At 41.7% G+C, this 26700-nt stretch overlaps 1 protein-coding gene across 1 annotated transcript in view; it reads right to left on the bottom strand.

Annotated features, from left to right (window-relative positions):
• Nucleotides 1-665: 665 nt before the first annotated feature.
• PIP4K2A (phosphatidylinositol-5-phosphate 4-kinase type 2 alpha) overlaps nucleotides 666-26700 on the bottom strand; it is a 174995-nt gene continuing 148960 nt past the window's right edge. Inside the window, exons 6-10 of the mRNA XM_040352509.1 lie at nucleotides 25633-25671; nucleotides 13235-13348; nucleotides 11875-12115; nucleotides 6264-6367; nucleotides 666-1772 (exon numbers count right to left, since the gene is read on the bottom strand). Of these exons, the coding sequence (XP_040208443.1) occupies nucleotides 1692-1772; nucleotides 6264-6367; nucleotides 11875-12115; nucleotides 13235-13348; nucleotides 25633-25671 (579 nt within the window). The 3' untranslated portion in view covers nucleotides 666-1691. The remainder of the gene's footprint in view (nucleotides 1773-6263; nucleotides 6368-11874; nucleotides 12116-13234; nucleotides 13349-25632; nucleotides 25672-26700) is intronic.

Below are 26700 nucleotides of genomic sequence, written 5' to 3' on the forward strand. Positions count from 1 at the left end.
AGCAATTGGTGGGGCAACACTGGCGGCAATTGGTGGAGCAACACTGGCGGCAATTGGTGGGGCAACACTGGAGGCAATTGGTGGGGCAACACTGGAGGCAATTGGTGGGGCAACACTGGAGGCAATTGGTGGGGCAACACTGGCGGCAATTGGTGGGGCAACACTGGCGGCAATTGGTGGGGCAACACTGGCGGCAATTGGTGGGGCAACACTGGCGGCAATTGATGTTTTTTTTTCAGTTTGTTTGTGCCCCCTTAAAAAAAAAATTTAACACCGGCCACCACTGCGTTCCATCTATGTCCATTTTTGGGAAAGAAGCACTTTTTTTTACGTCACCTCTGAATGGTTTCTGCAACAATTAAGACAAAACAGATGTAGACTGATGTAAGCTGAACTGAAAACAAATGTGCAAAGTGATCTAAACTAAATCTGTTTTTTCTTTGAACCAATGACATGTGAAAAGGGGCCTTACAAGACTAAACGGGCTAAAAGCATATTCATGAATTGTTAACTCGTACATTCATCCACAGAGGTAACATTTATATATATATATTAAAAAAAAAAATCATAAACACCAATTTTGACTTATCGAGCATAACATCTGAGACAGAAGTCTGAAAATGATTCTCTGAAGCCTGAAATTAAATCTCAAAAGCACCCAGACACTGAATCCATACAATTGCTGTATTTCCAATTGTAACACATGAAAATAACATCTATGGAACATATTGGGATACAGACGTGAAGATTACAGGCAAGAACAGAAATGCCCCCCACACTACAATGTAAACAGTTGTTCTTTATCGACTCCCATGGTTGACCTTGCTTGTTCAAAGCTATAGAATTTAATAGGTTATTCGTATTGCCTAAATCTATGCAAGCACTCTTGTCTTTGTAACATTAAAACTGGATGGTACCGCTACAAAAAAAGTGAAAAGAGAAAAAAAAAAAAAAAAGGAAAAAAGCAGCCCCCCCTTTAAGGTGAAGTGCAGATTTTGGTGGCAAGGGTGGAGAGACGCATGGACTTCGTCAATATGGCATCAACAATCCCAGTTTGAATTTAATGAAGCATCACGCATTGAAGCTCTTTGTATAGCGGTGAAAATCTGTCCCCTCCCAAAATGCATTGCTTTCACGCTTGTCCTTCGGAACCGTGAGCAGTTACGGTTTGCACCAATAGTTAAGATTTGCAGAACTTAAGCAGTGTTTTTTTTTTTCTTCTATTGTAATTATCCTAATGAATACTGACAATCTAACACTAAAGAAAAAAAAATAATAAAAATAAAATAAACTGATCTACAGTTTACTGTTTGATACCATTTTAATAAACTTCACATGCATGTTGCTTTGCTGGATCCCAAATACTTCATCCACTTATCGCTACTTGCAGCTGTGCATTATCATCATTTTTTTGTGCAACTTCATAGAGCAGATTCAATGTTTGTTTTTGTTTTTTCCTTGAATTAAACATGAAAAAAGTAAAAAATAACTAGGACTATGCCAGGAAGCGACGGAAGTTAGTAAATTCCCTCCACTCAGGCCATCTTTTCCAGAAGATGTAGGTTGCTGGGGGAGGGATGTTCTTCTCTGCATGGTGAGCTCAAGTTCCAGCACGGTCCGTCTGTCTTTCCAACCATACTCCACCAAGGTCTGTCCTGTCTTCTAGAACCTTCTACTGGTAACAGGAAAGGTTACGTCAGGATGTTGTTAATAAAGTCCAAGAAACGCTTAGAATACTGCTCCGGATTAACAGTGGAGATCTCTGCACCTGCCTGAGAAAGGAAAGAGAAGAATTAGCAGTGCACAAAATATGCATGGCAGATTAACCACTTCATCTCCAGAAGATTTACCCCCCCCCATGGCCAAGTCATCTTTTGCGATAAATCACTGCGTTATTTTAACCACTTCAATACAGGGCTTTTATACCCACCTCAATACCGGGCCTATTCTGGCACTTCTCTCCTACATGTACAAATCATCATTTTTTTTGCTCGAAAATTACGCAGAACCCCAAACATTATATTTTTTTAGCAGACACCCTAGGGAATAAAACGACGGTCATTGCAACGTTTTATCTTGCATGGTATATGCGCAATAATTTTTCAAACGCCTTCTTTTGGGAAAAAAATTGTTTCATGAATTAAAAAAACAACAAAACAGTAAAGTTAGCCCAATTTTTTGTAAAATATGAAAGATTATGTTACACCGAGTAAATAGATACCTAACATGTCACGCTTTAAAATTGCGCACACTCATAGAATGGCGCCAAACTTCGGTACTTAAAAATCTCCATAGGCAACGCTTTGAATTTTTTTACAGGTTACCAGTTTAGATTTACAGAGGAGATCTAGTGCTAGAATTGTTGCTGGCACTCTAACGCACGCGGCGATACCTCACATAAACGGCGTTTACATATGTCGGCGGGACTTGCGTGTGCGTTTGCTTCTGCGCGCGAGCTAACGGGGACAGGGGCATTTTATTTTATTTTTTACATATTTATTTCTTTTTTTACACTTTTCTTTTTTTTTTTATTATCACTTTTATTCCTATTACAAGGAATGTAAACATCCCTTGTAATAGGAATGTGTGTGACAGGTCCTCTTTATGGAGAGATGCGGGGTCAATAAGACCGCACATCTCTCCTCCAGGCTGGAAAGCATGAGATCGGGAAAAAAAATTCACTGATCTCATGATTACTGTTGCTTAGTAACCGCAATCGCGGCTTTGTTTACTTACGGGGACCTGGGTGTGACGTCATCACATCGCGCCCTGGTCCTCCGACGGTCATAGAGATGACTGGTGACCATCTGGTCACCAGTCATCTCTATGCTTCCTGCCAGCGCCGGACGATTCTTTCTCTGGGCCTCCGATGGCACGGGAGAGCCCGGAGAAGCACCATTTTTATGTTGCACAGAATCGCCGGCAGAAGAGAAGGATATCTGAATGATGCCTCTAGGTGCAGGCATTATTCAGATATCCCCCCACAAAGCCCAGGACATCATATGACGTCCACCCAGGATGGGAGATCCCCTCTGTGGACGTCATATGACTATGGGCCGGTATTGAAGTGGTTAACCAACAATTGCACTGTTCTGCTACGCTGTACCCAAATAAAATTGATACCCTTTTTCCCATACAAATAGAGATTTCTTTTGGTGGTATTTGATCACCCCTGCGTTTATTTTTTGCGCTTTAAACAAAAAATAACAAACAGTATTTTTTACTTTATGCTATAAAACATATCCAATAAATAAAAAAATATGTATTCTGCTACATATTTATGGTAAAATAAATCCCTATAAGTGTATATTGATTGGTTATTTTATATTGATTTTAGTTTACCTTAAAAGTGGTGGCTGCATTAGATTTTATTTGTTTTAGCAATACATTTTCAGCTAGTACAGAAAATATCCGTTCTTGCCAGAAATGCTGTGTCCTCACTTCCTATGGGCTTAAAATAAAGCACAACAAAAACCTTGACGATAATCTACTACTGACTGAATAAAGGCAGACATGTTTGAGGTCCAAAACATCAGACTTGGGGGGCACACGCTAAAAATGCGTTTACATTCAAGATGGTGCTGCTAAAGTGCTATTAGTGTCCACCTGTGTTATAGGAGGAGCCCTTATAGTTATCCCATAAAGAGAAGTTTGTCTCCCATGGTGAGACACAGGACCTTTCATTCTATTAGTGTAGGACCCACTGATAATGTGGTTCTTAGTGGGCTTAGCACTATACAGGTAGTGCAGAATTATTAGGCAAGTTGTATTTTTGAGGATTCATTTTATTAAACAACAACCATGTTCTCAATGAACCCAAAAAACTCATTAATATCAAAGCTGAATATTTTTTGAAGTCGTTTTTTTTTTTTTAGTTCTAGCTATTTTAGGGTGATATCTGTGTGTGCAGGTGACTACTATTACTGTGCATAATTATTAGGCAACTTAACAAAAAAAAATATATACCCATTTCAATTAATTATTTTTACCAGTGAAACCAATATAACATCTGAACATTCTCAAATATACATTTCTGACATTCAAAAACAAAACAAAAACAAATCAGTGACCAATATAGCCACCTTTCTTTGCAAGGACACTCAAAAGCCTGCCATCCATGGATTCTGTCAGTGTTTTGATCTGTTCACCATCAACATTTCGTGCAGCAGCAACCACAGCCTCCCAGACACTGTTCAGAGAGGTGTACTGTTTTCCCTCCTTGTAAATCTCACATTTGATGATGGACCACAGGTTCTCAATGGGGTTCAGATCAGGTGAACAAAGAGGGCCATGTCATTAGTTTTTCTTCTTTTATACCCTTTCTTGCCAGCAACGCTGTGGAGTACTTGGACGTGTGTGATGGAGCATTGTCCTGCATGAAAATCATGTTTTTCTTGAAGGATGCAGACTTCTTCCTGTACCACTGCTTGAAGAAGGTGTCTTCCAGAAACTGGCAGTAGGACTGGGAGTTGAGCTTGACTCCATCCTCAACCCGAAAAGGCCCCACAAGCTCATCTTTGATGATACCAGCCCAAACCAGTACTCCACCTCCACCTTGCTGGCGTCTGAGTCGGACTGGAGCTCTCTGCCCTTTACCAATCCAGCCACGGGCCCATCCATCTGGCCCATCAAGACTCACTCTCATTTCATCAGTCCATAAAACCTTAGAAAAATCATTCTTGAGATATTTCTTGGCCCAGTCTTGACGTTACAGCTTGTGTGTCTTGTTCAGTGGTGGTCGTCTTTCAGCCTTTCTTACCTTGGCCATGTCTCTGAGTATTGCACAACTTGTGCTTTTGGGCACTCCAGTGATGTTGCAGCTCTGAAATATGGCCAAACTGGTGGCAAGTGGCATCTTGGCAGCTGCACGCTTGACTTTTCTCAGTTCATGGGCAGTTAATTTGCGCCTTGGTTTTTCTAAAAGGTTCTTGCAACCCTGTTGACTATTTTGAATGAAACGCTTGATTGTTCGATGATCACGCTTCAGAAGCTTTGCAATTTTAAGAGTGCTGCATCCCTCTGCAAGATATCCTGTCAAGTCCTTCTTTTGACCCATTTTGCCAAAGGAAAGGAAGTTGACTAATAATTATGCACACCTGATATAGGGTGTTGATGTCATTAGACCACACACCTTCTCATTACAGAGATGCACATCACCTAATATGCTTAATTGGTAGTAGGCTTTCGAGCCTATACAGCTTGGAGTAAGACAACATGCATAAAGAGGATGATGTGGTCAAAATACTCATTTGCCTAATAATTCTGCACTCCCTGTATGGCCAAACGGTGTAACCAAATCCCCATATGTTTGAATATGTTCAGGTGTTTTAAATAGCCTTGCAGAATTTAAAAATGTATTTTTTGTATGTTTGAGGCCCAGGCTGTGTAAAAACCATGGCCACCATTATAGGTGCAGGGCAGAAAAAAAAAGCATAGCCATGAAAGGACAGAAGTGTGTTATTTGCAGGATTGGTAAACTGCAACATATTACATTTTTGTTTTTGGGGTTTGATGAGCTTTAGGTTTACACTCAAGAAGAGAGGCAGTCAGATGTAGCAGAGGAAATCCAGTGGTAAGGAGGCATCAGAAGACATAATATAAATATACTGAAGACTGAAACAGCACTGTGTTGCATGCCCACCATTGGTGTACTCTAGTCTAGGGCCGAAACAACTAATCGATTAATCGACAACTAATCGATTATGAAATGAATCGATTACAATTTTCATAATCGATTAATCGGCCAGTAACATAATAGGGTTAAAAAAATAAAATAAATTAGCCCTTTATAGTACAAAAAAGCAAATCGCTACTGTAAATATTACGTTCACTGTCCCACAGTAAAAAAAAATGAACCCCCCTACAGTAGCGATTATTTGCTCTTTTTGTACTTATTTTTGTTTTTTTTAACCCCATTATGGTTACTAAACATCTCAGGCCTGGGGTCACACCTCTGTTTTTTGGTACACTACAGTTCATTTACATACTTCAATGGAGAAGCTGCAGAAAAGCATGTAATGTGTTTTTGCGGCAATTTGTGTTTTGTAATCTGCCCAACAACAAATTGGGCCCAAAAAATGTAAAAATGCTATTTTTTTTTTAAGGCTATTATCCGATTAATCGAAACAATAATCGGCCAACTAATCGATTATGAAAATAATCGTTAGTGCAGCCCTACTCTAGGCTCAAAATGGACTCCCAGGCCTATATATTGAAAAGTTCACCTGTAACCACAATGAGAAGAGGAATAATACCATACTTACTCCATGTTTAACAGTTTTTGCCGCATGGGCCGCCTTCTTTTTTGCATCATAGTGAGTTAATATGTCAATAATGGCCATGAAATAGACTTCCTTCCTGGGTGCATCTGAACAGAAAATAGAAGATGAAAGATTTACGTTGTGTATTTATCAAACACAAATATAATACTTTACAGGGGACATCAGACTCGTTCCAGAGGACCTTACAGTCCAATGTCCCTGCTATACATGCACAAAAACCTTGCTGGCCAATTTACTAGGTAAAGGCGAAGTTCACCTTTAAAAATAAATAAAGGCAGATACTGTATTTTTGCAGGAAAAAAAAATTGTGCATCTATTTAATTTTACAGGAGCCTGAAAAGTAATGCACCCATGATGAATGGATTGCAAGTGAAATGTCAGGTTCAAGCAAACACTTCCTCCAGCTCTCTGCCTGTATGGACTCTCAGTTGCAGAGCTGGAGGAAGTGTAAATGGACTACCAGTGTGCTGCACACAGGATCGGCCAGCTACTGCAAGTTGAGCTGCAGCTCGGTTTACAGTCTAGGGATCGCTGTCAGCAGGCAGGTTTGTTTTATTGCAGAGGAGAGATGGCAGATAAAATGCCTGCCTGCCTGCTCACAGTGCATCACAGAGGAACTTTAGTAATGCAAGAGTGACTGAATGGATACAAACTGAGTGGATTATTTAGGTATGCCATGTTCTGTAGCTTTGGTAATGTAATCTACGGATTTGGCAAGAACCTACCTATACAATTCAATTTGAAAACTACAAGCCATCAGCTGCAATGGCTGATGGTACTTGTAGGCATTCATTCACAGAAAATATAGTGAACGGCAGGGCCTTGTGGAACTGATCCTTTAAGTCTAACCATCATGTTACCTTTGATAACTTACACAATGAGAAAAGCTGCTTCAAAAATAAATACAGATTTCATAGAATGTATAGTAACGCACTAAAAGCAATGCAAATAATCAGTGCATACAATACAAATACAAGTAATAACTCAAATACGTGCAATGTGAAACAGTGTTGCAAAAAGTCCCAATTGTAAACAATTTTCTCCACCACTGTGGTAACTCAACATAATAGTTCAAAATTAAGCAATCCAATGTGTTCAGTGACCACCTTTAGGCCTCTTTCACACTTGTACGACTTGTCCCATTATTTGGGACCGCAAAGTATGACTCCCAATGACTAACATTCATATTAGTACGACTAAGCCGTGACGACTTCAAAAGTAGTCCCTGCACTACTTTGGTCAGACTTCGATGCGGGTTCAGATTCATGGACCTCAAGTCTCCCTGAAATCACATCGAAATGACCCCATTACATTGTCACAATCATCTGATAAAGTATCTCTCTGGATGATGCTGGAAAACTCCTGCAAGGAACGTCCCTGAGCCACACTATTCCACTTCTGGAGTCTTGATCAACCAATTGTGCCCATAGAATAAACATGAAAAACCATAGTGCTCTCTGCTTCAAATGATTTATTTAAAATCTAAACAAAGGGATTAAAAACACTCACATAGATATGTGATCAACATGCATATAATCAGCTCACCACGCTCATACACAAGCAAAGATGTCCTGGATAACGGCTCCTCCCACCCGTACGCATTACGCCCTTCTGGTTGGGCTCCAGCTAGATCACAGGTGCCCACATCTTTGGAAGGTAATTAAAGTAATTGTGTGATTGATGATCTATATAAGCTTCTAACAACTGATGGCTCCCCACCTGCTGAAGAAGCCCAACCAGGAGGGTGCAACACGTACAAGGTGGGAGAAGCGGTTATCCAGGAGGTCTTTGCTTGTGTATGAGTGTGGTGAGCTGATTATATGCACGTTATTCAAATATCTATGTCAGTGTTTTTAATTCCATTTGTTTTGTTTTTAAATAAATCATTTGAAATAAAGAGCACTATGGTTTTTCAGAAGGGGCAGTGTTGATGCAGCCCTACTCCAACTCGAGGCACGTTGGATTTATGACTTAAGGGCGACACATTACCCAGGTTTTAATGAAAATCTTAGTTTGAAGCCCTTTCTTTAAATAGCCTTGTTTGCGGGATCTGGAACATACCGTGTCCATTTGTGTCTCTTCCATGGCCTTCACCTTTTGAGAGACCTTGATTTTAGGTTTACATGTATCATTCCCCCCCCCCCCCTTTTCTTCCCCTGTTGGTGCTCCCCTTTTTTGGTTTTCCAGGAACATTGAACTGCACTGGGTAACCAATACCCAAGCGTAGATTTAAACGCACTCGCTAGGCCTACAGCTTTGTTTATTCTTTTGATGCTTTGCAAATACTTAAAAAAAACATTTTTTTGTCAATAGAATAATTATAAAACAGGATTAAAACATTGTTCTAAAATATATGGATTTTATTATTTTCTTTGGGGTGACTTGAGTGTCTGTCAGCCGGTCATTTGGGTTTTTGGCTGCAAGTGGTCCATCAGTCCAGCCCCCTATGCTGCTTCTCTGTGTCTCTTGCTGTTCCTCGATGCTCGCTCTCCTCTCCGGTATGGCTGTGATCTCCTCCCTGGAGTGTCCGATCTGGCCACAAGGGCGCCTGGGGAGGTTTTTCATCCTCCATTTACCTCCCCTATGGTGTACGCCGTTCTGCCTCTCATTCCGTTGTGCCCCGCTCTTACATTATTCATGGTGTCTATTTATGTTACCATCTCTTTCCATCTATTCGGGTTCCCCTTAAAACCCCCCCCCCCTCCTTCTTGTGATTGAAGCGTTGCGTATGGGACGTGTGTTGCCATAGTCACCGACTATGTTGGTGCATGGCTTCGCACCTCCCCGCCTTCCCGACGCAGATTGGCCCGCTCGGCTCCCAGTGACGTCAGACGCTGTGTAGGACGTTATTTATACCTGCTCTCGCAGTGTATACCGTGCTGAGAGCAGGGGGTTGCCAATGTGAAGGTATATGGCAGTCTTTGCGGTGAGTATCACTGCCACATCCAAATGTACATTGTATTTTTCTTTATATTCCAGCTGAAATTTGTCTTGCCCTTCTATGTGTGTATCTAATATAGCATTTACCCATATACATTTCCCCACCTTGACTTTACTCTGTTTAAACGATTTCCACAGATTACTTTACCAATATAAATCATCATGATAATGAGACCCAGTGTCCACCTTGTCTCTAATATTATAGAGACTTATCTACAAAAGTATTTTTTTCGTTTTAGCTATTTAAAAAGCCTAATACCATTGATATTCCATTTCATTGTCACCTTTAGATGAAATTAATTCATCTTAATGATGATTCGTTTCTCTTTTCCTGTTTTCCTTCAATCCCCTCATTCGTTCTTTGTTTCTTATATTGTCTGTTTGGCTATCCGCCCCTTAGAGAGGAGAGTGGCAGATACTTGAGACTTTTTTTTCTGATTATTTTGTCTATACAGTGTACAGACCTATTCCGTGGGGTCGTGCAGGTGATTGACTATGTCACCTTGTTTCTTTCCTGCCCTTATATAGTCTCAGTCTCTATATGCAAGTACAGTTCTAATAACTGTTTTACATAGTATTTTACGTAGGTCTTTTTACTACGTATATCTTTTGATGTTTTATGTATCCAATCATATATCTTATTTATGCTCCGTGTCCCATTTCACAGCCGCATTTAGCGTCCTTTGTGGCTTGTTCGGAATGCTCCCTTCATTTTCAAGTGGGGGTTTTCACATCTTGATCCCATGCCTCTGAGGTTTGTCGGTCACTTGGTCCAGCGGGTAGTTCTGGGTAAGCGTGCATTTACTGTCCGGTCTCACCGACACTCAGGTTACCCTTTGCTGTCTTTTTTATACATATGTTGTGCACATGTAATAATGTATAGGAAAAAACAAGCTGCGCAAATATCATGAGTATCGACCACTGAGTGGACAATCAATGATGAAGAAGATCTCCTAGGAGAATGTAAACCCAATCTTGGTGAAATTCAATGAAAAATTAGTCCTCAAACATAAAATTGAGTCTGTGACAAAAATAGTGATTCAAAGAGTGATCGTCTCTCTCAAGATGTGCTGCTCCTCTAGGGTAAAGCGGCGTGCTGATGCCACTGCGTTACACTGAGTCCCGGAGTGAACGGGCTGTATTAGCCGGCCGGCTACAGAACTTTTTATACACGATTTTATATCTACTCAAATGTGAGTGTGTTTTTAATTTTCTTATTTTATTAAATCTATTATTGGATTACGCTATGTGCGCCCTTTTTACCTTTCCTCTTGTTTGGGTGTGATCAACATCGTCCTGAGCGGTAGAGGATCCGAGAGATTTGGGGTGAAGACATCCTTGCCAGACAAACCTTTAGGCTGGGTTCATAGCCACAGGCTCACAGACGATCTCTAATTGGGATCTTCTCATCTGGTAAGAAGCTGATAATCACTGTGATGGAAGATCCTCTTTACTATCTGGTCACCTTTCGTGGTGTTTTTGACACCATTTGTTTCCTCTAGAGGAGCAGCACATCTTGAGAGAGACGATCACTCTTTGAATCACTTTTCATTTATTTTTGTCACAGAGACTCAATTTTATGTTTGAGGACAAATTTTTCATTGAATTTCACTAAGATTGGGTTTACATTCTCCTAGGAGATCATCTTCATCATTGATTGTCCACTCAGTGGTCGATACTCATGATATTTGCGCAGCTTGTTTTTTCTTATTTATGTTCATTTTGTGTGTATCTCACGTTTTAAGTTGCAGCATTAGTATTTGGAATCATCTTGACAGCGCAGTATTTCCATTTCTTTCTATGTAATAATGTATGGCTAATTATATGTTTTCTATTCACATAGTTGTAATAACATGAATGGTCATCGCCTTCCCCTGAAGAAGCGCATTTAGCGAAACATGTCGGGACTGTGCAATTTATTTGCGGCATAACTGTAATCTTGTTATTTGATGACCACTATACTCTGTTATCCTTAATGGACCAATGGTTTTAGTGTTCTGTATTTAATAAAACTATTTTGTACTTTTTACTGATGTAAGACGAGTTCTTTCTCATCATAACTAATACCAATTGCACCGTTAAAATCCCTTTTTCTCCTCTCTTCAATGTTCTAACGGTTTTTCATGTTTATTCTATGGTCAAAATTGGTTAAATCGAGACTCCAGAAGTGGATTAGCGAGGCTCAGGAACGTTTCTTGCAGAAGTGTTCCAGCATCATCCAGAGCGATACCTTATCAGACAATTGTGACTCTAATGGGGTCATAATCTGTAGGTGAGCAGGCAATCGGTCTAAAAGGTGATCATCACTGAACACATTGGATTACATAATTTTGAATTATTACGTTGCATTACCACAGCGGTCAGCGGTGAAGCAAATATTCACAATTGGGACTTTTTGTGACACGGTATCACAATGCACTTATTTTTTGAGTTATTACATTGTTGATTTGATTTGTATAACGTATGAATGGTTGCTCTGCACTGATTATTTGCATTGTTTTTGGTTTGTAGAGTCACTGGTGGACAAATTCTGATAGGTGTTGGAAGCAATCACAGAGGGCCTCTAATTGAGGACATTGAATAACATTGTAATATAATTTTGCATTGATTTTAGGTCATATTTGCGCAGATTATACATTTTATAGTAACGTACTGTCATGGCTTTTAATTCCATATACATCAATAGTTGGGTCGAACTCCCCGGGAGGGAGAGCCTTTGTACTGTTCAGCGTGTTCCCGGGGCTGTCTGGAGGAGTGCCTACAGGGTGCATCCCATCACTTTCACCCTCTTCTTCCTCGTTGTCCTCGCTCTCCACATCCTCTTGCTCGGCCCTCTCCACATCGTGGATTCCCACCAGCAGGCTGTAATCCATAAGCTTCAACTGAGCCAAAAACTAGAGGGAAGAAATTACATTTATTAACAAACAATGAAATATAAAAAGCAGCTCTGTGATGGAACGAGACATCTGTGATATACATGCTTTACGTAAAGGGTTAGAATCCGATTTAAAGGAGAACTCTAAATAATACACATAATCAAAGACATCAAATATTTAAAATAAAGAAATGGTGGTGGGTGGATTCTAAATACTGCAGACAGCGGTGCCATGTTATTATAGGGCACCACTCTCTCACATTCCTCCTGTGGGTCTAGGGTGGGTGACTGAGTTTTGACTCCCTGGGCTCACAGGGAGTTTAAAGTGATTGTAAATTATCACCTTGTAAAACAACCCATTTAGTTTAAAATGGAAATTAATAACAGCAAAATATTTTTGTGAAGATTTCTTTTCCCTATAAGTGATCACATTCCCTCTGTTCTCAGCTGCATAAGAGCCAGGGGGAGGAAAAGCAGCAGCACACTGAGCTTCCCAGAGAATGGCTGTGCAACAAGTGCATGTCAGGACAAGTCTGATCATTGGCGGAGAGTACACAGAGTTCCCAGTATTACTAGGGAACTGACCATAGGTGTGCTCGGCTGCTTAGTGTCAGTTTTTAACAGGAAAGCAGGACTGGCAGGAACACTGGGGATTTCACATAAATTTAATATGTCTTTGGCATCTGCTTTCCTGAATCAATTTAAACACTTATAAACAGTACTGCGTCCTGATGAAGGGGAAACATGTGCTGCCCCTGAAACAAGTTGGCTGTTTTGTGAATCATTAAACCTGTTTTGGACTTCTTTATGAATTGAATCTGGTATTCTGGTGAGATTTAAGATCTAAATGGTGCTCCTTGGTACCCATTGGAGGGTAACCCCTGGTTACAAGTAAGCGGCCTAACTACAACCGCTCTGTATATTAATTGCTTCTCAGATGTATCTCCATTCTCTTTTTAGGAACTGGGTGGGAAGGAAAAGGGAATCTAGACTGTTAAATTGCTCAAACTAGAATTTGGTTTTTAATATTTTAATTGTAGGGGAGCGGGTGGCTCTATATTTTATATGGTAAAAATCTTGAAAAGCAGGGAGGGCCTGCACACTCTTGTCACTACAAACCAATCAACAGGTATCTTACCTCAACATCTTTCTTTAGTTTCTCCTGAAACATCTTTTTGTTGTTCTCATCAATGTAGATTTTCTGACCATCGTTTATAAAATCGTTATCTTTGTACGTTGGCAGGTCTTTGGCCTGAAGAGAAAACACAGAACAAGCATTGAATGACATGACCCCCTATAGCTGAGGTTTAGGGTACTTCTCAATGGTCACAAGTCAAGAAGGGAATTTAAAGTGGTTGTAAACCCCCTACATATACCCAGTGAAGCGACTGGCTTCAGGTGATGCACAGGAGATGAAACACATCCTCCTACATAAGTTGTACCTGATTATGTGCCATCCCCTACAGCAATGTTTTTCAACTCCAGTACTCAAGTACCCCCAACAGGTCATCTTTTCAGGATTTCCCTCAGATGAAACAGCTGTGGTAATCACTAAGGCAGTGAAACTGATCAAATCAAAATAATGGAAAGCCTGAAAACATAACCTGTTGGGGGTACTTGATGACTGGAGGTGAGAAACCTTGCCCTACAGCTTCCTAAAGCTTCTTAGGACTGGAGGCGAGAAACCTTGCTCTACAGCTTCCTTAAGCTTCTGAGCTTTAGCAGGCAGGGGATGGGGATCCGCTGTCACACACTGCAGAGCATCGTGTAGGGAAATTTTTGCAATCTGAGATCTAAGTGGAGGGGATGGACACACCCCCTCTACAAAGTCTGAGGTAAGCATGACAGCTAAGGCAGCCCATAGATTATGCAACTTTCTTTCCTTCCACCACAGGTCACTAGATTCCCCCCCATCAACAAAGTCAGTGCTGCGAAAGGACAGAGAGGTGGGGTTGCCGGAAGCCTTCCTGGCAAGCAGAACAAGGATTACCGATAAAGCTATTGGCCGTAATTGCATGTAAAAAAAATCTGATAGGCTGGTTGCACCAAAATTGATTGTTGGATTGACTTGGGTACAACCAGCCTGCCTAAAGATGGATCGGATCTCAGCCAATCCCTGCTGAACTGGCTGAGATTCAATCCATCTGTGGACCGCCTAAGGCTGTCGATCACCTGCTCTGTGCTGGGGGGGGGGGGCCATCCCCCAGGATTCTGGGGTGTCGGCATTATCTGTCTGAAGTGACTCATACAGATAGAGAGAGGAGCAAGCAGGTAGGAACCAAAACCATTTTACGTACAACATAAGTCAATGGAAAATCGACATGTTGTAAACTCGCAGGGTCCCATCCTTAAATGTGATGGGATTATATTTTAAGAGGTGGGGTTTGGACAGTGTATTAGCGTTTTTCCCACTGCAGTGAAAGTGAATAAAAATCAGTTTTAAAGACATTCTTCCGCCTTCCACTCAAGAACCTCCCAGGTAAATCCATTATTTGTTGCCCAAGTCCTCACTGAAAACCAACTGTGCCGATACTGGTCGTCAGGGGAGGTGCTGCCACAGAGGTCTCTTCAGTTTTGCATCTATGGCAGCATGCTCCCCAACATCAATTTGTCTTGGTATACATTTCTGAGAAGGACTCACACAGCCTTTGTTTCTTAGAAATTAACTGAGGACTAAAAATCACCTTCCAACCCTTCTACATCAATCCTATGAGTACAAGAGCAATAGGGAAGATTGCATTTACTGAGCCACCAAAAATGTGCCGTCACACTTGTCATGCTGTTTATTTCCACATTGCCATAGAGAAAACATAAGCTACCTGCTGCCTATTTTCCCATTTTTTCCGACTGGATTCAACTACTCATGCACAAGATGTTACAGAGCATCATCACAGTAACGGTGGAAAGATTCAAGAGACTTAATGATAGTTGCGTTATCTGCCCTTACTGAAGATCGTTGTGGGGGGGGGGGGGGGTAACGCTGAGGGGTGTCTAGAAATGGGATTTTTTTATCATTTAAAGCATCCAGACAGGATAGGAGACTCATCTATTTTGCACTGTTTTGCCATTTTTGTGAAGAAAATGTTTGCAATGCCAGGTTCAAGGGTGCAGATGTTCCTAGGACCTTAAGAATAAACTTGATCAAACTACCATTAGGGCCACTGTTCATCATTGCTCTCTCATTTCTCCCCTATTTGTCTTGTATTTACACACAAGTTTAATCAGAACAGAAATTGGTTAGAAGGCATGGAGGTCAGCAATGTGTGTCTTCTTTCAGGGGCTGCATGCAGTATACTGCATACTGCATACTTTGTTGTTCAAAATTCATATAAGCTGTTGCCTGGGTACTGTGCCACATGGGTGTGGTAATCTGTTGTTCAATGGCATTACTTCATTTTTCTATGGGGCCCTGAGATTTCTAGTTATGCCCCCGATTGCAACCGTCCATTTCAAGTGATGACAGGAAGGACAACATTGGAAAAATAGGATAAAATTAAAGGATCGCAGATACCATAAAGTGCGTTTTAGTGAGATGTTCCATCTGACAGGAATGTGGCTTGTCTGTAATCATCTTTTTTCCTCCAGTCTATCCCCAACTGAGCAGCTGACTTCTTAGGTCCTGGCAGCCTGCCCAGACTGTCAGTGCTAAAAAGAACAAAGCTGGACTAGAACCACTAATTTTATACCATATTGGTGCTGCCGCGCCTCTATGAAAAGAGTGGCCACCAGAGAGCTTTCTCTCTCACATGGAGGGGAAGAGTAATCTGTCTGAGCTCCGGTTTCTGACTGATGTCCTATCAATGAACAATGAATCTTCTGGGGGAACGTCGAAACAGATGCAAGAATGTGACAATTGTTGGCGGTCAGTGAAGATGAAGAGGGGAACGGCTGCAGTAGGCCTGACACACACCGCTAGGCTTATTGAGCCACACAAGGCCTTGCAACGTCTGACAGAGGTGGGCTTCAGAAAGCATCCAGATGTTGCCGCATTTCATAGTTCTATAGCACAAATGAACATATAGAGAAGAACTTGAGGGACTACCATTGTTAAGATGCTCTACAACAGGGGTGCCCAACCTTTTGAAGAGTGAGGGCCACTTAAGCAACTTGGTAACCGATCGCGGGCCACAATGAGCGGAGCGGGTGTATGGCATGTCTGGGTCTGCTCTGCATATGCAGAGTGGACACGACACAGCCCACTATACTCTTTTTTTATTTTTTGCGGATCAGATTAGAGGTAGGACACAAGTCGGTTTATGTGTGCCACTACTTAGGAGGTGAATGAAGGGTTCAATTGGTCAGACTGTCGGATTGACAGTGTGAAACGGGCCCAAGGCTGCTTTCACGCTGATGCACTGCAGTTTACCTGCACTACTGGTGCAACGCAGCGTACCTTTGGTTTCCTGCACTTTGCAATAGACTTCTATTATATTCTGCAGATTTGGTGCACTTTCAGAAAGCTCACCAAACTCGCAGGTAATAACAGAAGTCTATGGCTCAGTGCAGGTAACCCGTAAACTGCTCTGCACCTGCGGATCAGTTTGAAAGCAGCCTAGTAACCACTGCAGAACAGATATACCCAGATATACATTGTGATTTTAGAAATAAACTGACCTTTAATAACAGTATTCTATTCCATCCCAGAGCAGGAGGTCGTGGGCCACATCAGAGGGCTCCATGGGCCACATGTGGCCCCTGGGCCAATGGTTGGGCACCCCTGCTCTAAAGGGAACATCAGTAATGCATTTAACTGCTAAAAATAAGGAGAAATTTATAAGCAGACAGGTTATGGTGTGGGGGGCCTTAAAGGAATAAACCTCTAGTAAACCAGGGTGAAGCACAGTAGAGCAGGGGTGTCAAACTGGCGGCCCTCCAGATGTTGCGAAACTACAAGTCTTATCATGCCTCTGCCTGTGAGAGGCATGCTTGTAACTGTTAGCCTTGCAATGCCTCATGGGACATGTAGATTTGCAACAGTTGGAGGGCCGCAAGTTTGACACTCCTGCAGTAGAGGATACCTCAAACGAAAGGTAACTAAAACTGGCCTTGCAGTAGAATTTTGATCAAAACATGTTTCCAGAAACGTTGATTATTTACAAGATAAAAGGAGCCGATTCCATAATAGGTTTCGAAGGATGAAAGTCTAATCTGATGGAATCGAATGAATTTCTAATTGTTGAATTTGCGACTGGCCAAGAAAAATCATAACTAGTCTTATGCGCATGCATTGATCAGGAAGCAGACCGTCCTACAAAAATCAAGATAGTGACATGGTACCTGAATAAAAAGTCATTTGAAATTAGGTCCATGAAGGCACCATGAAATGGTTAGATTTTGAATGAAATTCTGCAGGCGTAAGGTCAGTTTAAAGTGGACCTTTACCCTAAACGAATTCTCATATTTCCCGGGCCACCTCCCTCCATCACAATTGGATATGCATTTTTTTTACCCAAGATTTAGGCTGCTTTTACACCGATCAGTTTTTCTTCCGTTTTGCATAAAAAAAAAGCGTAAGTTGATCCTAATGTTTCAGACGCATGTTGGAGATGTTTGCAGGCCTCTGGGGGAACATGACACACATTTGGGTCCCCTCTCTAGCTGACTGGGCCTGTGAAATGGACAGGATTGAACATATTGAAAGGATATTAGCGTGGGAAGTAGATAAGAGTGAGGCCCACACTATAATGTGGATCATTTGGATACACTTCTGGTTCTCTGCCGATTTTGACTCTTTTATAGCGGATACAGCTCCTACCGCTTCCCCAGGGCCCTCTCATGAGTAGTGCGATATCCCTTCTCCCCACTTTCCCTTTCTTTCTCATTCACTGCCACCCCTCGCCCCTTTTTTTTCTCTCCTTATTTCTGCTCCTCCCGTACCTTTATGAGATTATAGTAATCTTACCGGTAGATTCACCGCACTTTCAGGCCAGATGTGTTGAGCCTTGTTTTTTTTTTCCTGTTTTCTTCACCACTGTTTATAGCGATCTACTGGTTACTTGATTAACCATTACTTAGTTTATTTCACTCATTTCTACATTTGTTAAGGCTATCTACCTGACTATGCATATGTGACACATGTTCTTTTAGTATCCTTCTGATCCTAATGTATACTTTTACACTAAATGGACATATATTTTCTTGGCCTATGTTTAGTCGATATGTTTTACAAATGATTAAAACTTAAAGTGGATATAAACCCAAAAATCGCACCAGTGTGAACCAAGCCTCAAAGCATACAGCCTACATATGTCACCTGACTGCTCCCACCAAGGCTCGGTTCACACTGGTGCGATTCGGGAACCCTGCGAATCCACTGCGGGTTCCCACATCGCACCCGACTCGCACGGCAGTTCACACTGCCATATGCAAACTGCTGGGGAGTGTCATACAATGGTAATGACACCCCCATTTCAGCTTGCATATCGCACTACGAACTGACAGGACATGAATCGGATCGCATGGGTGTGAACACCCATGCGATTCTGGTGTGGACCAAAAAAAGGGTCCTGTGCGTGTTTGGTCCAAATGAGATGCGATTTCAGCCATACAGTTTGTATGACTGAAATCACATCACACAGACATCGCATGTGATCTGAACAGCAGTGCGGTGCAAATCACTTGCAATCTCTCACAGCGCACTAATGTGAACCAGCCCCAAGTTCATTCAGCCTTACTGGGTGCAAGTATAAAAAATTAGAAATCCACCCCTCCCCCACATAACACATCCTGGTAATATAGGAATGTTGCATATGTGATCAGGTGACCTCAGACACACACACACACTGCAATATAATAATAATAATAATAAGAAGAAGATCACTCAAGCTTCTACTCTGCCCAACTCTGACTAAATACATCTCTCCTAATCACTTGTCTATGTATATTCTGCTGTCTGTTCACTGCACCATACATTTCCTCATCACACTGAACTGTGGATCACACACCATATTATGATAAACATCCAGGAAAGGCAGCCAATTCTGGGAGAGCTGGAGGGGAGGGAAGGGGAGGGGGATGTGAATTGTGAACTTTTTACACAGCCTGTGCATGTGTCCAAGTTAGTGCACGAGATATGTAAATAACCTGTCACTCGAAGCATGGGGGCGGAAAGGACTTTTTCTTTAGACAGGTTTTTCTCTGCAAGTCTTTATTTTCGCTGAACAATAAAAGAGGATTGCTCAGAGCTGGATTAACTCTGTGTGGCAAGACTGGGCACAGATGATAGGAAATCTTATTCTCTACATTGTGACATCCAATTTAATAAAACAGATTCAAAGTTAACCACTTGCCGCCCGCCAATGACATATTGACGTCGGCAACGTGGTTGTAGAATCCTGACTGGACGTCATATGATGTCCTCAGGATTCTGAGCCGCTGCGCACCCCCCGGGGGCGCGCATCGCGGCGATCGTTATACAGGATGTTAGTCTGACACCCCGCAACACTGATCAAGGTAAAGAGTCTCTCACGGAGACTCTTTACCACGTGATCAGCCGTGTCCAATCACGGCTGATCATGATGTAAATAGGAAAAGCCGGTAATCGGCTTTTCCTCACTCGCGTCTGTCAGTGAAGGGGGGGGGTTGTGCTGATCGATTATCAGCATAGCCCCCCCCCCCCCCCGAGGATGCCCACTGGACCACCAAGTGACCTATCACGAAACGCGTCGGGCGGAGTGAGCGACGTGCTGACGTCATTCCCCTCATCGCTGTACTCTCAACACGAGTGGCTTTCCTGGAAACGTCCGGTCGGCGTTACAGGCTGAAATGCTTTTTATGTCTACTCAAATGTGAGTGTTTTACCTGCTTTACCCAGTTCTTAAATAAATCATCTCTGGTTTTATGCTATGTGGAGCATTTTTTCTTTTATATACCCCGCTGTTGAGCCCTGTATGAACCTATATCCTGCTGTGGACACATCAATCTCCAGTCCCAGTGGTGTTGATACAACATTATCTAGCCCCCATAGTGGAGCGACATGCTGAGTTTGGTCCGGTAGGACCTTTGTTTCTGGTAAGCAGATTTATATTCGGTGGTGGATTCACATATGGTGATCAGGACCAGTTATTTGGATTGTGCACGGGTGTCTCCTTTCATCTGAATCTTTCACGGACTTCTATATCCATCCAGACTTATATATGGACTTTGGTCGTTTATGTCTGAATCACTTTATATTTGTATTTTTTCATGTTCACAATTTATATTGTTTATGAGAATTTTTTATGGTGCTGTGAGCAATCACTAGTCTTATCATTTAGCACACTCTGGGCTCACTGACGCCACACCTACCCAGATTATTTGGGTGGTTTTGGCCTCCTTGCTCTGGGATATCACTACACCTGTCAAAAACTGTTTGGAGTGTCATCAAGGTCACATATGATACACGATTTAGGGCTGATGCCCACACATGTTTGTTCTGCATATGATTCAATCATTATTGGTTTAGCGCAATTACCCTCCTTTTTTTCTATATTGATTGGCACTGATTGGCATCTATTAGTACTACACATACAATAGTGCCCATCTATGCCACCTATTAGTGCCCATCCATGCCGCCTATCAGTGCCCATCCATGCCGCCCATTAGTGCCCATCCATGCCGCCTATCCGTGCCCGTCTGTGCTGCCTATCCGTGCCCTGCCGTGCCCATCTGTGCCACCTATTGGTGCCCATGCGTGCCGCCTATCCAAGCCCATTCATGCCGCCGATCCGTGCCGCATATTAGTGCCCATCAATGCCACCACATCAGTGCCACCTCATCGGTGCCCATCAGTGCCACCTTATCAGTGCACATCAGTGCAGTACCATCAGTGCCCATCAGTGAAGGAGAAAACATACTTATTTACAATGTTTTATAACAGAAACAAAAAAAAACTGTTTTTCGAAAAAAAAAAAAAATTTTTGCAGAAAATAAATATCCCAGAGGTGATCACATACCACCAAAAGAAAGCTCTATTTGTGGGTACAAAATGATAAAAATGTAGTTTGGGTACAGTGTAGCATGACCGTGCAATTGTCATTCAAAGTGCAACAGCGCTGAAAGCTAAAAATTGGTCTGGGCGGGAAGGTGTATAAGTGCCCTGTATGGAAGTGGTTAAAAAAGCGGAAGAAAAAAAAAAACGCATGACCATTAAATCCTAGACTGGTCAGTTGTGGATAATATGGTGTAAATTATTGCGCTGCTAAGTATGCATGTATCAAGCTGCTATTCACAGCTACTGAAAAACAAGAAGCAAAAAACAGAATGTGGACAAAAAAAGTGTAGCGCTCCGATACAAAAAAAAGGTGTGACAATAAAATCAAAACCATGCGTGGTCAATATGCAACAATATGAAATGCACATGTATATGAAGACATAAATGTCATAACCATATATATATAAATGTCCAAAATGAACCAAGTGATGAGTGAATACAAAGTTCAAAATTGAAGAGTGAGATGAAATCTTCCAAAAAATAAATGAGTGAATATAAGTGACTTTCCAAATGAAGAAATATCCCGTCACCAGTGTGAATGCAGGCTTACCGGAACATGTGGACTCTGCGAAATGTATATTTCCAGAGTCGATCAGGTTTGGTATAAACTGGAAACCACGGTGTGGAGTTGCTTCAGGAAGGGGTCAGCGAATGATCTTAATACAATAACCTAGGGAGAACTGGAAGGTCTCTCGCTCAGGGAATGCAGGAGATGGTCATCCGTGTTTAAAGGTCACATGTAAACGTGGAAAAGAAAAGAGGGGACGCCATAGTGTAATACCGTCAGAAAATCAGTTTAATTAAAGGTTGCACTTACATGTCAGATGAGAAAAAAGCGCACTTCAATATAATGATGGCAACATTGGAGTCATCCCTGACGCGTTTCGTGTGAGTACACGTTGTACACTTTTGACAACGTGTACTCACACGAAACGCGTCAGGGATGACTCCAATGTTGCCATCATTATATTGAAGTGCGCTTTTTTCTCATCTGACATGTAAGTGCAACCTTTAATTAAACTTAAACTGATTTTCTGACGGTATTACACTATGGCGTCCCCTCTTTTCTTTTCCACGTTTACATGTGACCTTTAAACACGGATGACCATCTCCTGCATTCCCTGAGCGAGAGACCTTCCAGTTCTCCCTAGGTTATTGTATTAAGATCATTCGCTGACCCCTTCCTGAAGCAACTCCACACCGTGGTTTCCAGTTTATACCAAACCTGATCGACTCTGGAAATATACATTTCGCAGAGTCCACACGTTCCGGTAAGCCTGCATTCACACTGGTGACGGGATATTTCTTCATTTGGAAAGTCACTTATATTCACTCATTTATTTTTTGGAAGATTTCATCTCACTCTTCAATTTTGAACTTTGTATTCACTCATCACTTGGTTCATTTTGGACATTTATATATATGGTTATGACATTTATGTCTTCATATACATGTGCATTTCATATGGTCAGTTGTGGAGCCGCTGTGTTTTTCAAAGACCTGCAAGCTGCATTTTTGGTCCAGTTAAAAAAAAAAAAAAAAAAAAAGCACTAAAATAGCACCTCACCATTGAAATGAATGAAGAATGTACCAAAAACACAACCGTGGTTGCGAATTTGAGCCACACATTTTTTTCCCACAGGTGCAAAACATGTCAAAAACGCTGCAAACACGCATATGCCATTTTTATCTAATTTTTGCAACAGAGCAGTGTGAAAGTAGTTTTATTTGTACCGCAAAGCAGCACTTCTGCATTTCTTGCCTAGGTGGAAATGACAATTGTGCCCTCCCCATCTGGATTCTGCACATGTGCAATAGGACTTCGGGTCCCAACTGAGCCCCGCAGATCTATGCACATACTGATTTTTCAGCATATGTGCACAACCCCCTGCACACGCATAAAGAAGAAACACAAAATAACTGCCAGTCTGGGGTTCCATGATGCCAAGAACACCATCCCCACCGTCAAACATGGGAGGTGGAAACATTATTCTTTTGGGGTGTTTTTCTGCTAAGGGGACAGGACAACTTCACCGCATGAAAGGGACGATGGATGGGGCCATGTACCGTAAAATTTTGGGTGAGAACCTCTTTCCCTGAGCCAGGCCACTGAAAATGGGGTGTGGATGGGCATTTCAGCATGATAACGGCCCAAAACACACAGCCAAGCCAACAAAGGACTGGCTTAAGAAGAAGTACATCAAGGTCCTGGAGTCTCCAGATCATAATCCCATAGGAAATATGTGAAGGGAGCTGAAGGTTCGAGTTCCCAAACGTCAGCCTCAAAACTTTTAATGATTTGGAGAGGATCTGCAAAGGAGGAGTGGGACAAAATCCCTCCTGCGATGTGTGCAAACCTGGTAGCCAACTACAAGAATTGTCTAAACCCAGATTGCCAACAAGGGTTTTGCTACCAAGTCATGTTTTGCGAAGGGGTCAAAATACTTATTTCACTCATTAAAATGCAAAACAATTTATCACTTTTTTGAAAAGTGTTTTTCTGGAAATTTTTGTTATTCTGTCTCTCGCTGTTATAATAAACCGACCTTTAAAACTAGAGACTGATCATTTGTCAGTAGGGAACGTACAAAATCAGCAGGTCTTTTTGCCTTCACTGTAGGGCCTTCATCACCCAACTCCATGCTAAAATGAGGACAGTAGGTCCTCCTCCTGCACATCATTAACCTCTTAACGACTGCCGCATGTACATATACGTCCACAGAATGGCACGTACAGGCAGATGGGTGTACATGTACGTCCCTGCCTTTTCACGGGTCGGGGGTCCGATTGGGACCCCCCCCGGTACATGCGGCGGTCGGAAATCGTGTGGGAGCGATCCGGGATGAGGGGGCGGCTATTCGTTTCTAGCCACCCCCTCGCGATCGCTCCCCGGAGCTGAAGAACGGAGAGAGCCGTATGTAAACATGGCTTCCCCGTGCTTCACTGTGGCGGCTGCATCGATCGAGTCATCCCTTTTATAGGGAGACACAATCAATGACATCAGACCTACAGCCACACCCCCCTACAGTTGTAAACACACACTAGGTGAAACATAACTCATTCAGCGCCCCCTGTGGTTAACTCCCAAACTGCAACTGTCATTTTCTCAATAAACAATGCAATTTAAATGCATTTTTTGCTGTGAAAATGACAAAGGTCCCAAAAATGTGTCAAAATTGTCCGATGTGTCCGCCATAATGTCGGAGTCACGGAAAAAAATCGATGATCGCCGCCATTAGTAGTAAAAAAAAAAAAAAAAAAAAAAAAAAAAAAAAAATCAAAATGCAATAAAACATCCCCTATTTTGTAAACGCTATAAATTTTGCGCAAACCAACCGATAAACGCTTATTGCGATTTTTTTTTTACCAAAAATAGGTAGAAGAATACGTATCGGCCTAAACTGAGGGGAAAACATTTTTTTATACGATTTTGGGGGATATTTATTATAGAAAAAAGTAAAAAATATTGCATTTTTTTCAAAACTGTCGCTCTATTTTTGTTTATAGCGCAAAAAATAAAACCGGCAGAGGTGATCAAATACCACCAAAAGAAAGCTCTATTTGTGGGAAAAAAAGGTCGTCAATTTTGTTTGGGAGCCACGTCGAACGACCGCGCAATTGTCTGTTAAAGCAACGCAGTGCCGAATCGCAAAACCTGGCCTGGGCCTTTAGCTGCATTTTGATCAGGGGCTTAAGTGGTTAAGGCCAGGCACTGCACTAAAGCTGCCAATGATGGTGACTATATGTGTAGCAATCACATCAAATGATACATTATAGATTACCAGGTTACAGAATTAGCAAAAAGTCGTTATTTCTTAACACTGCAACTGACCTTATCCTATTGATTATACTGCAATTTTACTGAAGCTTGCAGCAATAAAATGCACTAATGTTTAGATCAATATTTAGCTTAAAAGGCCAGTTTAAACGGACGATCGATTGGCCTTAATGTGAACCTGTGTTGCACTTTCACAAGGTTTATTTATTTGGATACCCGATTGGAATTGATCACTCAGACTTTGAATGATACATTTAAACCTGTCATATACATACATTTATGCTGTGTACACATGATCGGAGTTTCCGTCGGAATAAACTTAACGCGTTTTTTCAACGGAATTCTGTTCAAGCTGTCCTGCATACACACGGACACACCAAATTCCGACCGTCAAAAACACGGTGACATCGAATTGTTTCTGAGCACTCCGTCGGAGTTCCATACAGATGAACGGAATTTCTTATAGAATTTTTTTCCGTCGAAAAAAAAAAACAACATGTTCTCTTTCCAAGTCCGTCGGAATTTACAACGTAAAGAGTCCGATGGGGCATACACACGGTCGGAATAGCCAATGAAAAAAATTCTGTCTGACGTTTTCCATCGGAAATTCCAATCGTGTGTACGAGGCATTATACATATACACACACACACACAGAGTTGGTCTTGACCTTGGATGGAAGAATACCGTCAGAATACAAGTGTATGGATGAGGGAATTGGTTTAGTTTTTCCTCATCACAAATATACCTATGTGCTGTCATGGCCAAAGACCTAAATAAATGGATTACCTTTTCTTTGTCACTTGCTTCTCTTGCCACAGTAGAGCCCTAAGGAAAGAAAATGTATTTAGAAAAAATGGATACAACAGATACATGACAAGTGAAACATTTATATTAAACAAGTCAAAAGAACCCATATGTTGGGTACTGGTACCAAAAGGGGACAGGCACAAAGTCTAAAAATTGTTAAAAACCTATGGGAACAATCCCCATCAGGCAATGTAGGCTGTATCTACTTTCAATACATGGTTATCTTTGCTGAAATGCCCAAGAGGTCGACACGTTTCACATCTATGAGCTTCTTTAGGACCTTCTTATGTCTTGGTAGCAAAGAAAATAGTTACATTGCTTAAAGCGGGAGTTCACCCGAATTTTTTTTTTTTAACATTAGATTCATGCTCATTTTGTCAGGGGAATCGGGCAGTTTTTTTTAAAAACGAAGCTGTACTTACCGTTTTATAGAGCGATCTTCTCCGCCGCTTCCGGGTATGGTCTTTGGGACTGGGTGTTCCTATTTGATTGACAGTCTTCCGACAGGCTTCCGACGGTCGCATACATCGCGTCACGAGTAGCCGAAAGAAGCCGAACGTCGGTGCGGCTCTACTTTCGGAAAATCGTGACGCGATAGATGCGACCGTCGGAAGCCTGTCGGAAGACTGTCAATCAAATAGGAACGCCCAGACCCGAAGACCATACCCGGAAGTGGCGGAGAAGATCGCTCTCTAAAACAGTAAGTACAGCTTCGTTTTTAAAAAAAACTACCCGATTCCCCTTCACAAAATGAGCATCAATCTAATGTTAAAAATTAACATTTCCGGGTGAACCTCCACTTTAAAGGGTAACTCCACTTCTCATGGGGAAAAAAAAATGGCAAATATAAAAAAAAAAAGAAAAACATAGCGTTTACAAATTGCGATACAAGTCATATTGTAATTGAATGTCATTAAAAATTTCCTTTCCTTTTTAATCTGCAAAAACTAAATTTCCTACAAAGCAATATGGCTACATGGAGTTGTTCTGTATACAGCATGTGTACTGACCACTCCCCAGAAACATTTCCTGCTTGTGCGATTGGCT

Source organism: Rana temporaria, chromosome 5 (genome assembly GCF_905171775.1).
Source record: "Rana temporaria chromosome 5, aRanTem1.1, whole genome shotgun sequence".
In the NCBI taxonomy this organism is placed as follows: Eukaryota; Metazoa; Chordata; class Amphibia; order Anura; family Ranidae; genus Rana; species Rana temporaria.